Source organism: Sus scrofa, chromosome 6 (genome assembly GCF_000003025.6).
Source record: "Sus scrofa isolate TJ Tabasco breed Duroc chromosome 6, Sscrofa11.1, whole genome shotgun sequence".
In the NCBI taxonomy this organism is placed as follows: domain Eukaryota; kingdom Metazoa; phylum Chordata; class Mammalia; order Artiodactyla; family Suidae; genus Sus; species Sus scrofa.
Genome location: NC_010448.4, coordinates 63,630,909 through 63,642,634, shown reverse-complemented (window position 1 = coordinate 63,642,634; position 11,726 = coordinate 63,630,909). Strand labels below are relative to the sequence as shown.

Genomic DNA, 11,726 nt, shown 5'->3' with positions numbered 1-11,726 from the left:
ACAGATGTGGCTCAGATCTGGCGTGGCTGTGGCTGTGGCGTAGGATGGCAGGTGCAGCTCTGATTCAACCCCTAGTGTGGAACTTCCATGTGCCACAGGCATGGCCCTAAAAAGACAAGATATATATATGTCTTCTCTCCCTGGCTTATTTTGCTTTGGGCCTTGGGCTGATTCTGCTGTGACTCAAATCTGCTTCACACAATGGTCCTTGTTTCTCAGGCGGCAAAGGGACCATTTACTGCCGCGCTCATTTTAGACTCTGTCGCTAGGATTAAACCTCAGGCGGAGGAGTTCCTGTCATGGCTCAGCAGTTAACGAATCCGACTAGGAACCATGAGGTCGAGGGTTCGATCCCTGGCCTTGCTCAGTGGGTTAAGGATCTGGCGTTGCCGTGAGCTGTGGTGTAGGTCGCAGACGTGGCTCAGATCCCGCGTGGCTGTGGCTCTGGTGTAGGCCGGCAGCTACAGCTCCGATTGGACCCCTGGCCTGGGAACCTCCATATGCCACGGGAGCAGCCCAAGAAATGGCAAAAAGACAAAAACAAACCAAAACCAAACCCTCAGGTGGAAACTCCTTTCTCGTGTATGACTGACAGTGACCATGTGCCTTCCCCCAGATTCAGGCCTCAAATCCAGGCTTTGAAAAATGGGTTTTTGGGGCCCCCCTGGCAGCCATTGGCGATGCAAAGCCCTCTCCCCTTTGTGAAATGAAGCCCAGTTCAGGTAACCGAGGACTTCGGGCTCTGCTTACCCACCGCTTCACCAGTCTGAAAGGAAGCCCACCACGTGGGAAGGGCAGACTGTTCTGGGGCTGCACCTGAGGCGTGCGGGCCAGGGATTGAACCCAAGCCACAGCAGCGACAACACTGGATCCTTAACCCACTGCGCCACCAGGAAGCTCCAGTCAGACTGTTCATATATGGAAGCAATGCCGCTCTGACCGTTCGAGCTGCTTTGCAATCCTGTGTTGGACAGATGACGGGAGCCGGGCCGTGTCTGGGCAGCAGCTGCCCAAGGCCGGTTTGGTCTTTGCACTGGAGTTTCCTTGCCACGGTGACCGTCGGCAAGAAGACACAACGAGAGAAATGCACTCTCGGGACAAGTCCTCGGGGAGCACATGACGCGATCTGCCTTCTGGTGCGGGGGCTGTGCCACCATCAGCAGTGGGTTCTGCTGGCCTCGGGCGCCACCGCCCTGCCCAGACTGGCGAAATCTGCCACAGCGTCCCTGGGGCCTGGGGCCCTGTGCCCAGGGACGTTCGGTAAGCCGAGACCCATAGAACAAGCCAAGCAGGTGGACGCTCTAGCTGAGACCAGAGGACACAGAGCAGCAAGACCTTCGCGAAGCGTCTGCATGTGGGTCTCATCTTGAGTGGCCATCGGGGTTCAGGAGAAAATACCATGAGAAACTTATCACAGACGAAAAGCCAACAGAGCCTCAGAAAACCTCAGAATTCTGCAGAAAGTGCTGAACGGAAAGCGTTCAGGACGGTGGGCACTGAGGGGACCGCCACACACAGGCGTCACCGTCCCCGCCCCCTGCACCCTGTGTCCCCGAGCCTGTGGCGAAGAGCACCGCAGCCGAGCTGGGGCCTGGACCAGGGGACAAGGGCCGCGCTAACCCGCTGCCCTCCCGCCAGGGTGAGACGGATAATCCACACGTGTGTGGTGAGACGTCCGGTGTGGGGTAAATTTCCTCGCTTAGACATGAAGCTGCCGCCAAGGGACGGTCGCCCGTCCTCACGGGAGCAGCAGGTGGCCCGGCGGCTGCTCTAAGCTGGTCAGCCCCAGCCTCCGACAGTCGGAAAGACCAGCCCGTCCTGACCTGCGGGGACCGTGGGTGGACCCGGGTCCCACCCCAGGCAGCTGACTCCCACAGTCAGGGGCACCGCAGGTCAAACTGGAGAGAAGAAAATCGATGGTTCTTGACTTGCGGCTGCAATTTTTTTTTTTTCTTTTTAGGGCGGCGCTCGTGGCATATGGATGTTCCCCAGGCTAGGGGTCTAATCGGAGCTGCCGGCCTACGCCAGAGCCACAGCAACGCCAGATCCGAGCCACGTCTGCGACCTACAGCACAGCTCACGGCAACACTGGATCCTTAATCCACAGAGCAAGGCCAGGGATCGAACCCACCTTCTCATGGATACCAGTCAGGTCCATTAACCACTGAGCCACGAAGGAAACTCCCCAGGCTGCAAAGCTGATGACTCGATAAGGACACGAAGGAGTACCTCTGGCAAGTCGGGAGGGATTAAAATGCAGAGGCCAACCTGGAGCCCAAGGTCATGGTCCTAGCTCTCAACCCTGCAATGAGCTGCTTCAGCAGGTTAGCTGGCCCTCTGCACTTTCACAGAACTGGCCAAGCCGAGGGGCAGGGGCAGGCCTCGGAGGAACCACGGGCAGGCTCCAGGCCACGGCAGCCGAGCGAGGCACTCAAACTCTTTGCTTTCCCTGTGCATATTAGAAGTTATGTTTCAGGAGTGCCTGCTGTGGCACAGTGGGTTGAAGACCTGGCATAGGTCACACCTGAGGCTCTGATTTGACCCCGGGCCCAGGAGCTCTATATGCCAACGGTGTAGCACCCCAAAAAACTAAGTTATATTTCTACTGCAGGCAATGAAGCATTCAATAGCGTAAGTCTAAAAAAATGAACATGGAGTTCCCGTCGTGGCGCAGTGGTTAACGAATCCGACTAGGAACCATGAGGTTGCGGGTTCGGTCCCTGCCCTTGCTCAGTGGGTTAAGGATCTGGCATTGCTGTGAGCTGTGGTGTAGGTCGCAGACGCGGCTCGGATCCTGCATTGCTGTGGCTCTGGCGTAGGCCGGTTTTTATAGCTCCGATTGGACTCCTAGCCTGGGAACCTCCATATGCCACAGGAGCGGCCCAAGAAATAGCAAAAAGACAAAAAAATAAAAAAATAAAAAATAAAAAAATAAAAAAATGAACATGCCTTGATTTAAAAATTACTTTTTTTTTTTTTTTTGGTCTTTTTAGGGCCACACCCATAGCATATGGAAGTTCCCAGGCTAGGGGTGGAATCGGAGCTGCCGGCCTACACCACAGCCACAGCAACACCAGATCCGAGCCACGTCTGTGACGTATACCACAGCTCACGACAATACTGGATCCTTAACCCACTGAGCGAGGCCAGGGATTGAACCCGAAACCTCATGGATACCAGTCAGGATTGTGAAACACTGAGCCACGATGGGAACTCCAAAAAAACTTTATTTCTGAAAGATGCTAACCATCCTCTGAGCCTTCAACAAATCATAATTTTTTGCTGGTGGAAGGTTTGAAATGACACGAGGGTTACCAACATGTGACATAAAGCATGACGTGAGCAAGTGGCACCAACAGACTTGCCTGACCCAGGGCTGCTGCCCTCCTCCAGGTGGCGCACAGAGCAGCACCTGCCACTTTCGTGGGAATGAGGTGAGGGCGCATCCCTCAGGGTGCCAGGCAGGAACCCCTGACCCAGCATCTGACCTTGACTGTGAAATTCCTCGGTCTTGGGTCCCTAACATTTTCTCAGGTTAAAAGAGTGAACTAGTCCACGAGATAAGGTTTCCAGATTCCTCATGTTTTCAAATAGCGTCTCCAGGGATCAGCGGTGCTGAACGTGTGGTTTGACCTTCAGGTCTGCAGCAGAAGGGGGGCCTCCATGGACACACAGGGCTCCAGACATGGGACCTGCAGAGTCCCCCACCTGGCAGAGCGAGACCCGTGCCAGGTAGGCCACCAGGACACCAGGAGAAGGACTGCTTCTAGGAAGATGGTCTGAACCAAGAGAAAACAGGGTGATGGGAGAGCGCGGGCCATGGGGGACGAGCCGCAGCCTCATGTAGGTTGCCGGCCTACGTCACAGCCACAGCAACCCGTCTGCCCATAAGCCAGGCCCTGCAGAGACGCCGATCCCTTCCCTTTTGAAGCTCCAGACTTTTGTCCTTTTAGATCCTGCCCTGGTTGTATTTGTCCCCTGTTACTGCATCAAAAATCAACACACACTTAACTGCACAGTGTCCATGGGGCTAGAATTTGGATGTGCATTTGCTGGGCGCTCTGCCCAGGGGCCCAACGGGGGCAGCCCCACCTGCAGTCCTCCTCCAGCCTCATCCCAGGGCTTGGCAGAATCCAGCTCCTTGTGGTTGCAGGACTGAGGTTTTCTTGGGGGGGTGGCGGGGGCTGGGGCCCCAGGTTTTTGCACGCCTTTGTCTCCACCGGCCTTCTCACAGCTCGGCTGGAGGGACAGGCTGAGGCCAGTGGCCAGGATGCAGACTCCACACAACGAGTGACACCAGGCAGCGCTGTCATGTGGGTGCAGAGAACCACCCACCACAGTTGCCCCTCCCGCCAGCGCTCTGGGTGGGGGGACCTGGGGGAGCATCTCAGAACTCTTCCCACCACCTGGCCCTCAGAGAGCCTTTTTCTAGCATAGTCCTGTAAATCCTGACAGCTCTGAACTAACCATCCTGGCGTTTTCTGCATCACCAGACCCTCCTCTCCTGCGCATAAATGCCTTAAGGCCCCATCTTGCTCCATGTGTGGCCAGGCCACAGCCTGCAGACCCCTGGGCCTGGCACCCTTGCTCCCCAGCAGGCTGCCTCCTGGCCCTGGCCTGGCCTTCACTTGTGGGTGTCACTCCCTCTGAGGCTGTATGTGTTTTAATCTCTTAACGGCACCTCTCGCTGTGTTTATTTTTATTTTTTGGGGGAGGGCTGCACCCACAGCCTATGGAAGTTTCCAGTCTAGGGGTCGAATCGGAGCTGCTGGCCTACATGACAGCCACAGCAACATGGGATCCGAGCGACGTCTGCGACCTACACCACAGCTCGTGGCAACCTTAACTGAATCCTTAACCCACTGAGCAAGGCCAGGGATTGAACCCACATCCTCGTGGATACTCATCAGATTCCTTTCCACTGCACCACAATGGGAACTCCCCCTCTCGCTGTGTTTAAAGCGCCTTCATTCATCAGCGAGCAGGTCTGCCATCTGCCTCAGCTCAAACAGGTGTGAGTGGCAGGAGGGGCCTGGCACCCGGTTTGGTGCTATAGCCCAGGACCGGGCACACAGTGGGTGCTCAGTGTCTGCTGAATGATGGGACGGCCTGTGTGAGCATGTGTCCGTGTGTCTGCTTGTGCCTCTGAGCGCCTGTGGGTTTTCTTCCCAGTGAGCCTGGCTGCCTGGAATGTCTGGGTCCCCAGGACCGAAGCCAGAGTCTGAGTCTCAGCTGGGCTGGTGGCCGACCCTCCTCGTTCCGCCTCCAGCTCCTAGGAGAAGGGAGGTGGATCTAGGCTCCGGTCTGGCTGGGGCTGGGCCAGAGCTCAGGGGGCCCTGCGGTGATATCAGCCCCCTTCTCTCCTGAGCCTCTGTGTTCATCTGGAGCTGCTTCCTGCCGAGGACTGGGAGGTGGGCTCAGGCAGAGGATGGGGGCCACAGCCTTGCACCGCCCCGTCCACCTTTGCCCAAGAGCACAAGGGGCTGGTTTCCTGCTGCAGGCTCTGCATTTGGGCTGAGCTGATGGCTGGGTCGACTCTGCGAGGCCCACGGACCCCAGCGTAGGGCCTGCAGCCGGGAAACCTGCTAGAAGAGCGAGGGCTCTGGGGTGTGGCCCGGCTCCCAGCTCAGAGCTGGGGGCCGACCCTGTCCCCTTCCAGGCTGGAGGGCCGGACCTGGGCCATCTCTGCCTCCCGCCATGCTGCTTGGACATCTCTCCGTGGAGGAGAGACAGCCTGGCAGCCGGAGGAGGAACAGGGCCGAGCTGGAGACAGCAGCAGAGGGAGAGACAGACGTGGGCGGGGGCCTGGAGGAGGGAGAAGGGCTGGGAGGGAGGCCGCCGGCACTAATACAAACCAGTTAGAAAAACAGGAGGAGAGGCCAGGCCTCAAGGCCAGCCAGGCAGGGCTTGTTTTTCCAGAATGCAAGGCCCAGGGAGGAGTGGGGTGGGATAGGGAGACAGGTCCCGATTCCAGTTTGGAAACGGGGCTCCGCCTCCCAGGGCCTGGATCCTGCCGAGGACTCGAGGACTCGTCTGTCCGTTAGGCTGGGGGTGGGGCGTCCTTGCAGCCAGTCCGACCTGTTGTCACCCCTCATTCCCTCTGGCTGCTGCAGCAGTCTCTTCCCCTTCCCCAGGAGTCTGGCTGGGTCAGGCTCCTTGATCAGCTGAGGACTTGGGACCAGGGCGGGTTGGAGAGTGAGGCTCCGGGCAGCTGGGATGGTGCTGTGACCATAACTCAATCCGAATGGGCAGAGTCTCAAAAATGCACTGTGGGTTTTTGTGGTTGCTTGGTAGATTTTTTTTCCCCTTTTTTGAGGTTTGCTTAACTAGAAAGGGTGGGTTTGGTACAGAGCGCGTGCTCTGTTATTTCCCATTTGTTTATGTGACTTGTAAGCTTTCCCAGAGCTTCAAATTTGTGCTTCGGTTGGGAAGGCCCTTCCTCTCCTCCCCTCTGGGGGGGGGTGGGGTGCTCCCAGGAGCACTGTGGCCGGTCTGGGCAGCGTTTCATGGACACCAGGCTCTGCCCTTGGCAGTGGCAGGTGGGGTGGGGGCGTTGGGACAGGGGTCCCACGCCTCTCATCTCCTGGCTGGCCCTCTGGTGGACATCAGTGCCCCTCAGGCCGCCTGCAGGGGCCCCTGTTCCCTGCCCCCCAGTGGGAGCTGCTCTCGCCCCACTTCCCAGAGGAGGGGCTGGTGGTCTGGCCCCAGGATGCCTTTCTGCGGGCCTGCCGCAGGGCCGCCTTGAACCCCACAGGCTGCCCTGCCCGTGTGGGGCAACGCCTTGAGCCAGGGTCTCCCTAGAGAGCTAGGTCTGAGGGTGTGCTCACCCCAGAACCCCAGATCAGCAGTGGCCCCAGAAGGGCCCCATATGTCACAGACACCCACAGGACATGGGGCATGCCCTCAGGCCCTCCTGCTGCTCCGAGGGCTGGGCCACTGCCGCCCCCTCCCGGACCAGAGAGGGGGCCAGGTCTGGGCTCGCTCCCCTCACCCTCTGGGACACAGCGGCCGAGGTCCCGCCCCTCCCACCAGGGCAGCTAAGGATGGGAGGAGGCCCGGGGGCTGGGCAGGAGCGGAGGGGCGGGCTGCAGACTGCGACAGGCCCAGGGCTCCGTGATGTCAAGGCGGGTGCTGAGGAAGGGGAGGAGGAGGGGCCCGGCTGTTTTTCGGGAGAGTTAGAGCTCGGGAGACAAAGCAGCTGGCGGGCCAGGCAGGCGCCATGGAGCTGCGGTCCCCGGTCATTCTCTGGCAACTTGTGCTTCTGCAGAGTGAGTCTGAGTGGCCGGGGTCCGAGGGAGTCTGTTTGGGCTCAAGCCCCGGGTAAGGGGGACGCCCCTGCCGGGAAGTGAATGGCTCTAGGGGGCCTCAGAGGGAGCCGCTCACTGCGATCAGGCCCCCAGGGCCCAGGAGGGGAGGAGGTCCTAGGTCAGACCCCCTCACAGAACTCCCCTCGCGGCACGGGGGGGCGGGATGCGGACTCTGGGACAGAAGCCAGGGGGGCTGAAGTGTGGGGCCTCCTCCCGGCTCCCTCTCCTGAGGAAGAGGGAGCCTGTCTGTGTCAGGAGGGGAGCGGTCGGGGGATGGAGAGGGCCTGGGAACAGCGGGGCTCGCGGGGTCTACTCCAGAGCACCCCCCACCCCGTGACTCCCAGGCCCCCGAGCCCCCACCCAAGGCCGGCCTGCTGACCTGGCGCATTCCTCTGTCCCGTCTGGGCACTTGGCCACATCTCTGGAGCAGGAATTTGGCTTGTGGGGTGGCAAATGGTGGGGTCACTCCCCACGTCCAGCCTTCTCGAGCCGAAGACCTTTAGGAAGACTTAGAGCCTCCCCGCCGCCCCGGGAGGGGCACCAGAGGTCTGAGGACCCCGGAGGGCTCGTGTGGCCTGCTCCTTGGCAGGTGCCACACCAGACATGCCCATGCAGGAGCCCCCACACCCGCCTGAGGTGTCAGGCCCTGGGCTCTGTGGCTTCGCTGCAGTGACGGTGGCCACCATTCCTGAGAGTGGCCCTTAGGGACGAGCACACGCTCCAGAGCTGGCCTGAGCAGGGTCGGACCCTGGCCTAACCACCCACCTCCAGAAGGGCAGGCTGCTGTGAGGATGAGGTGGGGGCCTGGGAGGGGTGGGGGGAAGGAGACCCCTGTCTGTGTCCTCCTGGCTCCTCTAGGTTTATCCCACCTGCTAAGGGGGTGTCGTTGGCACCAACCTCAGTGAGGACTAGAGAAGGGACCCAGGGAGCCATGGGGGGGGGGTCTGGGTGGGTGACCGCGATGTCAGGTCTCAGGTCCTGCTTCCCAGTGTGACTCAGACTTCTCTTTCCAGGCTTTGCTGTCCTTCTGTCCTCAGGTTAGTGACCACCCTCCCCTGGGAGCCGGGTGGGTCTTCCTGCTGCCTTGCTAACACCACCCTGTACCTGTCCCCTCGGGTCTCACCCTTCCTCCAGTGACACCCCCCCCTCCCCACCAGGCCTGTCTGGGCCGGACAGCTCGGTGGTGTCTGAGTCCGCAGTGAGCTGGGCAGCGGGAGCCCGCGCCGTGCTGCGCTGCCAGAGCCCGCGCATGGTGTGGACCCAAGACCGGCTGCACGACCGCCAGCGTGTGGTCCACTGGGACCTCAGCGGCGGCCCGGCCGGCGGCCCCGCGCACCGACTCGTGGACATGTACTCGGCGGGCGAGCAGCGCGTGTACAAGCTGCGCGACCGCGGGCGCTTGCAGCTGCCTCCCTCCGCCTTCCACGACGGCAACTTCTCGCTGCTCATCCGCGGTAGGGGCCGCGGAACCGCGGCGGGGGCTCGGGGGCTCCGGGGGCTGGGGGGCTTGGGCCGGGAGCCGGGGCCGCGAGCTCACGGCGGGGCTCTCCCGGTGCGTAGCGGTGGAGGAGACAGACGAGGGGCTGTACACCTGCAACCTGCATCACCATTACTGTCACCTCTACGAGAGCCTGGCCGTGCAACTCCTGGTCACCGACAACGGTGAGTGTGCCGCCCCTCGCCCGCGCACCCACCCCTGCCGCCCGGACGCCCCTCTCCTGGCCCGGGATCCTTGACCGACTTGCTCCCCCAGCCCAGGCCGCCGGCGCGCACTGGACGGGCGAGAAAGAGGTGCTGGTAGTGGAGCGCGGCGCGCCCGCGCTGCTGACCTGCGTGAACCGCGCGCACGTGTGGACCGACCGGCACCTGGAGGAGGCGCAGCAGGTGGTGCACTGGGACCGGCAGCCGCCCGGGGTGCCACACGACCGCGCCGACCGCCTGCTCGACCTGTACGCGTCGGGTGAGCGCCGCGCCTACGGGCCGCCCTTCCTGCGCGACCGCGTGGCAGTCGGGGCGGACGCCTTCGCGCGCGGCGACTTCTCGCTGCGCATCGACCCTCTGGAGCCCGCAGACGAAGGCACCTACTCCTGCCACCTGCACCACCACTACTGCGGCCTGCACGAGCGCCGCATCTTCCACCTGAGAGTTACCGAGCCCGCCGCCGAGCCGCCCCCGCGGGACTCGCCGGGCAACGGCTCCAGCCACGGCGGCGCGCCCGGCCCAGGTGCAGGGGGGCCCCACCAGCCGAGGAAACTTCCGCGGGGCCGGGGGGCGGCCCGCCGCCCCCCCCCGCCCTTCTCCCCCACCCCCCGCTCCTGTCCCACATCTGGGACTTGGGTGTTGGCGGAGGGAATGGGGGCCCGCAGCGCCGCGGGGAGGCCCGAGTCGCGATGCGCACTCCCTGACACTGCTCCCACATGGTCCCCGCAGACCCCACGTTGGCACGCGGCCGCAGCGTCATCAACGTCATCGTCCCCGAGGGCCGGGCACACTTCTTCCAGCAGCTGGGCTACGTACTGGCCACCCTGCTGCTCTTCATTCTGCTGCTCATCACTGTGGTCCTGGCCACCCGACAGCGCCGCCGCGGAGGTGAACAGGGGTGGCGGCGGTGGGGGGGTTCGGGGATGCAAGGGCTTTCCTGGCCAGTGGCGGGACCTGGGGTGCGGTGGCGTGCTCGGGGCTGGGAGAGTTCCTCAGGGCTGGGGGAGCTGGGGAGAGGGGCGACACTGCCCCCAACTCGAGTCTCCCTCCCCAGGCTATGAATACTCCGACAAGAAGTCCAAGTCAAAGGGGTGAGTGCCCCGCCCAGCTCTCCCGGGAGCCAGTAGATCAGATGCCCTCTGCCCTAAACTCCACCACCCTCCCGCTCCAGGAAGGACGTGAACGTGGTGGAATTTGCTGTGGCCACAGGGGATCAGGCTCTTTACAGGAGTGAGAACATCCAACTCGGTGAGGACCCCAAAGGGCAGACTGTGGCTCCCAGGCCTGGGGTGGGGGCAGGGGGGGCACATCTGGGGGGCGGGGGGGGGCACATTTGGGGGCGGGAGGGGGAGCTGCTCACCCTGCTCTCCCCCTGCACCAGATTACAAAAACAACATCCTCAAGGAGAGGGCCGAGCTGGTCCACAGCCCCCCACCCCCCAAGAACATCGACTTGGACAAAGGTGAGTCCAGGTGAGGGAGAGACCCCTGCCCATCTCAGAGCAGGCCATTCTCCACCCCACCCGCTGGGAACCCCGAGGGCAGACGTTCACGGCTCTGCTGGATGTCTGCCCTGTCCCTTTGGGAGAGGGACAGAGGACAGACACCCAGTTTCCTTGGCTTCCAGAATTCAGGAAGGAGCACTGCAGATAAGGTGATCCTGGGCTCCTGGCTGGGCCAGCAGCTCTGCCAACTCCTGTCTGTCCACCTCAGAGGACTCCTGACCCCATGCCTGGCCCCGCTTCCAGCGGCTGGTCCCGCTGTCCTGGAATTTGGCTCGGACTCGTGCCGAAGGAGGCTGCTTCCAGACCCCTCTCCTCACGCCCAAGAGTGGGCTCCTTGGGACTCTGCCAGGGCTGCAGCCATGCCCCCTGTGGCCGCCCTTGGCCCATGCCCTTCCCTCCTGGCACAGCCTAGACCCCACTGATGTGCACCAAATCCCCAGGCTCTCCTGGCCTCTGCCTGCAGAGTTGGGGAAGGGCAGGAAGGCACTCTTGGAGGGGGTTTGGTGGGGATTCCTGGAGCTGGCGTCAGCCGCAGGGCTGGCACTCCCACCCCTTCCTTTACCAGCCAGGCTGCCCTGCCGAGGGTTCTGCATGGGATGAGGGCTGTGCACCCCGGGTGGTGTTCCTCTGCACTGTGTCCAGCCACCTGGGGCTGCCCTGGGGCCCCGTCTCTGCCTCCCACCCTGCCCCAGCCCTGTTTCCATCAGGCTGCCTTGACAGTCACTGGGCTCCACGTGACTTTTTTCTTTTTTGCTTTTTAGGGCCACACCCACAGCATATGGAGGTTCTCAGGCGAGGGGTCTGATTGGAGCTACAGCTGCTGGCCTGCACCACAGCCCCAGCAACTCGGGATCCCAGCCGCGTCTGCAACCTATACCACGCCAGATCCTTAATCCACTGAGCAAGGCCTGGGACCGAACCTGTGTCCTCATGGATGCTAGTTGGATTTGCTTCCGCTCTGCCAGAATGGGAACGCCTTTGTGTGACTTTTGACCCTGACCCTCTTCCCTTAAGCCCCTCCCTGGGCCAGAGTCCGGGGATGAGGCCTCATCTGACTTCTTTTTTTGGCTGCGGACAGGAGGGAGTGAGGGTGGCTTGGGAGTGGCCAGTCCTGCCGCTCCTGCCTCCCACGTCTGCTCATCCTAGGGAACTGCCACCATCACAATAAAGACCACATCTGACTTTTAGACTTGGCTCTCCATATATGCTTCTGT

The 11,726-nt window shown here is 61.8% G+C and overlaps 1 protein-coding gene across 5 annotated transcripts; it reads left to right on the top strand.

The window, feature by feature from the left end:
* On the top strand, positions 7,012 to 11,699 carry MXRA8 (matrix remodeling associated 8). Of its 5 annotated transcripts, none has more exons than XM_003356116.5 (10): positions 7,012 to 7,268; positions 8,321 to 8,344; positions 8,465 to 8,761; positions 8,868 to 8,969; positions 9,061 to 9,531; positions 9,738 to 9,896; positions 10,063 to 10,099; positions 10,180 to 10,256; positions 10,390 to 10,470; positions 10,635 to 11,699. In XM_003356116.5, the coding sequence occupies exons 1-10, from the start codon at positions 7,220 to 7,222 to the stop codon at positions 10,658 to 10,660; spliced, it is 1,323 nt and encodes a 440-aa protein (XP_003356164.2). In that variant the 5' UTR covers positions 7,012 to 7,219; the 3' UTR covers positions 10,661 to 11,699. The 5 variants fall into 5 exon arrangements, 4 of the variants coding, with proteins under 4 accessions (XP_003356164.2, XP_020953102.1, XP_020953101.1 ...); XM_021097443.1 differs by having other exon boundaries at positions 7,029 to 7,320; XM_021097442.1 differs by having other exon boundaries at positions 7,029 to 7,320; positions 10,390 to 10,480.

Excerpts from the sequence above, each read along its gene's own strand:
- MXRA8 (XM_021097442.1), top strand. The coding sequence starts at position 7,044 with ATGGGAGGAGGCCCGGGGGCTGGGCAGGAGCGGAGGGGCGGGCTGCAG. Across the intron at positions 9,532-9,737 it reads CGGCGGCGCGCCCGGCCCAG|ACCCCACGTTGGCACGCGGC; the intron begins GTGCAGGGGGGC and ends TGGTCCCCGCAG. Across the intron at positions 10,481-10,634 it reads TTGGACAAAGGTGAGTCCAG|AATTCAGGAAGGAGCACTGC; the intron begins GTGAGGGAGAGA and ends CTTGGCTTCCAG.